This window comes from Penaeus chinensis, chromosome 3 (assembly GCF_019202785.1).
Source record: "Penaeus chinensis breed Huanghai No. 1 chromosome 3, ASM1920278v2, whole genome shotgun sequence".
NCBI classification, from domain to species: Eukaryota; Metazoa; Arthropoda; class Malacostraca; order Decapoda; family Penaeidae; genus Penaeus; species Penaeus chinensis.
Genome location: NC_061821.1, coordinates 16,330,399 through 16,334,190, shown reverse-complemented (window position 1 = coordinate 16,334,190; position 3,792 = coordinate 16,330,399). Strand labels below are relative to the sequence as shown.

The 3,792-nt window shown below is 43.3% G+C and overlaps 1 protein-coding gene across 1 annotated transcript in view; it reads right to left on the bottom strand.

Moving 5' to 3' along the window:
• The window catches only part of LOC125039509 (excitatory amino acid transporter 3-like), a gene marked incomplete in the record, with an annotated part of 171,150 nt that overhangs the window by 12,074 nt on the left and 155,284 nt on the right, over positions 1-3,792 (bottom strand). The window contains 1 exon segment of the mRNA XM_047633535.1: positions 837-1,019. Within this exon segment, the coding sequence (XP_047489491.1) occupies positions 837-1,019 (183 nt within the window).

Here is a 3,792-nt window from a genome sequence, read left to right as displayed (position 1 = left end):
AATTTGATATTATTTGGTCCTTACAACAGACCGGAATGTAATTAATAAAAAATGTCGGGTATTTTAATTCCGCATTGTGCACTCGCCCCAGTGAAGAACATAACACTAAAATCTTCCTTGGCAGATAAGGCCTATCGGCTGAATGGCATTAGTCCGTTTTTTCCTGGCCCTTAATGCTCTCTGTCCCTCTTTTCTTTCATTCCATTTGACGGTGCTGCCTCTTCATCTTTGCCTCTCTATTTCCCTTCAAAATGGATGGCATTTTTTTATCATAAAACAGAGGCACAAACAGACATGCGTATCAGAGGATTAAATCATGAACAGGGCGCACTCCTTTGAAACGGCCTGCTAGTGCGTTACGGCGAAGCGAAACGAAGAAATAAGGCTTCCAGCGGCCACAAAAAGCTATGCCCTTCTTTCCACCGCAAAAATCCATCCATCCTAAAACTTTACTATGCATTTCAATAGAATTATTCAGTCACACAAATAAAAACTGGATACGGCAGCCGATAAAATGATAATGAGAGGAAAGACAGGCACAAGCACAAAAGGTATTTCCATAAAAGTGAAATTTTAATTTCGAAAACTGTGCATCGTTTGCTGCAAGTATTTCCCTTGTGGAATTATTCATTGTCATTAATAGATTGCATTCATCATTGTCCCGCTCAAAGGGACAAATAATTTAATAAGTGACGGTAAACAAAAAAAATCATGAAAAAAATAGACGGAAGAGAGAGAGAGAAAGAAAAACACGAATGAAGTGAATCACACAAGAGAGAAATACAGAAACCATCCAAGTGGGAAACCCTCCTCGGGCAGGATGCTGGAAGACTCACCTGAGGATAATGCCGAGGACGATGCCTCCCGTGACGCCCGAGATGGTGAGGATGGGCAGCAGGTTGTTGCGGATGGCCTGCTTGATGTCGCTGGGCTTGCAGGAAAAGCGTGGGCGCGACATGGCGGCGGAGGTGGTGGTGGTGCGGCCGTCCGTCCACGTGGAGATCGTCGGCTGCGTCGTGCTGGGGGAGAGGAGGCCAATTAGTGAGGGTCGCGCCTGCGTCGACGACTCGCCCTTCCGCCTCCGATAAGGGCGGCCGGGAGCTATGATCATACACGGAAAATGCTGCCGCAATTTTTCCGTGTATTAAAACACAAAAATAACAAGTGTGATAAGCAACAATGACGTAACGAATGGCCGGGAATATCTACGATCGAAAGGGTAACTTGAGAGCTACTGGAAGGCGCATTTCCTCAAAAGATTCTCGAGAAGAAACGGTCACCACCGTCGGCACAGATCTGAAGGTGCTGCAAGCTGAGACGCAACTGAGGTCGATATGGACGGCCGTATTCTCGCAAAGCACTTTGCACGCGCCATTTCCTTGCTCCGGGGATCGTACAAGCGTGTCACCTCTGCCTTGTTGGATGTCTGGCGCATCCGGCCCCTGATTTGCCGCCAAACACCTCGCTCGTGAAAGACGCAGTTTCCCGAACATCAATTTCATGAACAAAAATAATGCTTTCCGGTTACACGAAGCGGAAGAAAAAAGGGTCTTGTCCCTCAAAGAAAAAATAACATAGTTCTCTGCCAGACAAACAAAAGAAATGAAAAAAAAAAAAAAAGAATGGAATTAAGTCCTGCAAGCTGCAACACGTGCAACATGGAAACATAGCTAACAAGATGATTTAACCAGAGGATGTGCCCCTATTTTCGCAATTTGCCAAACGGAAGGCGAGAGGCGCGTCGCGCTCGTGATTTTCGCCGCCATTTCTTCGCAGGAAACAACTCTTCAACGACAGATAATCGTCTTGGTACATGTCGGACTGCATTAATGAGTTCCTTTTAACAAAGAATTACAATGATTCTTGAAAAAAAAAAAAATCAGTAAACAATTATATCTATATCTATATCTATCTATCTATATCTATATCTATCTATCTATCTATATATATATATATATATATGTATATGTGTGTGTGTGTGTGTGTGTGTGTGTGTGTGTGTGTGTGTGTGTGTGTGTGTGTGTGTGTGTGTGTGTGTGTGTGTGCCTTTACGGGTTGGGAAAATTATCACACACACACACACACACACACACACACACACACACACACACACACACACACACACACACACACACACACGCGCGCGCGCGCGCACACACACACATACACACACACATATACATATAAGTTCTTCCACGTTGATCCGGAGCCTCTCTCGGGGTGAGCGGCAAGGGGAAGGCGCGAGAAAACGAGGGACGAGGACGCGGACAAAAGCGAGGCTGACGGAGGGGTGGGGGGGGGGGGCAGGGAGAGGGAGATAACGAAGGGAGTGGCAGTGACGATGATAATAATAATAATGCCAATAATGATGATGATGATGATAAAGACACAAATAAAAATAGTGGTGGTGGATAGTAGTCATAGTTGTAGTAGTAGTAATATTATCAATAACAAAATAATCAGTATCATAATAATAACATAATAGTATTAGTAGTAGTAATAGTACTAGTAGTAGTAATAGTTATGGTAGTAATAGTAGCAATAGCAATAGTAATAGTAGTAGCAATATAAATAGTAATAGTAATAGTAGTAGTAATATAAATAGTAGTAGTAGTAATTGTAGTAGGAAGAGTAGTAGTAATAGTAGTAGCCGTAGCATTAGAAATAATAATAGTTGTAGTAATAGTAGTAACAGTAGGAATAGTAATAGAAGTAGTAGTCGTAGCAACAGAAATAGTAGTAGTATTATAGGTAACAGTAGTAATTGCAATAATAGTAGTAATAGTAGTAGCAATAGTAGTAGTAGTAGTAACAGTAGTAGTAGTAGTAGTAGTAGTAGTAGTAGTAGTAGTATCAGTAGTAGCAGCAGAGCAATACAAATAGTAGTAGCAGTAGTAGTAATAGTAGTAGTAGTAGTAGTAGTAGTAGTAGTAATAGTAAAAGTAGTAGTAGTAGTAGTAGTAGTAGTAGTAGTAGCAGTAATAGTAGTAATAGTAATAGTAGTAGCAGCAGTAATAGTAATAGTAGTAGCAGCAGTAATAGTAGTAATAGTAATAGTAGTAGCAGTAGTAGTAGATGATGATCCGCGCAAGCACACGTGATCTTCTCCCACAGGGGAACCATCTGGAGGAGCGTCTTTCTGTCTGTCTTTCTCTCTGTCTCTCTCAATCCTCGCCTTTAACGTTGTCAACCTCTTTGCCACACGCCTGTCCCTGGCACCGCATGCCACAGCGCCAACCCCTTATCGTCTTATCTTCGTCGAGATTAACGCTTTCCTTGAATTCCCGAATGAGTCGATATCCAAAGATGGAAGAAGTCGGTCGTATCTTACCTCTAGATAGTTTGCTTTTCATGAGATTGAAAAAGAAAAGAAAAAGGGAAAACGAAAGTGCAGTCGATTTCTTGCAGGTTATTTTTCGATATTCCCTTTGTTTCCCTGCAACGCACTCGTGTCCCGTGTCGCACTCGCAAGGAGACTCACTGTGGTCCTGCTGCGCCAAGGTCTGCAGCAGGTGTGCCGCGGCAGCGCAACACCTGTGGCATGGTGCACACTCTGCGTAAATGTTACCGGGATGTTGGGACGTCTCCTATCAAGATGTAGGTCGTCTTATCTAAACTCCTTCCTTCTCACCAACATATTATTCAATTCTCCTTGTTAGCCTTCAGTTTTCTTTCCGATATTTCAATCCCCTTTCTTTTCTTCTTCTTTTTTCATTTCTACTTCTGACCCTCGGTCTTACCTTCCCTCCCCACGCCCCTGGCCCCGCAGCACAGCACGCGCCTGGCGCCCCG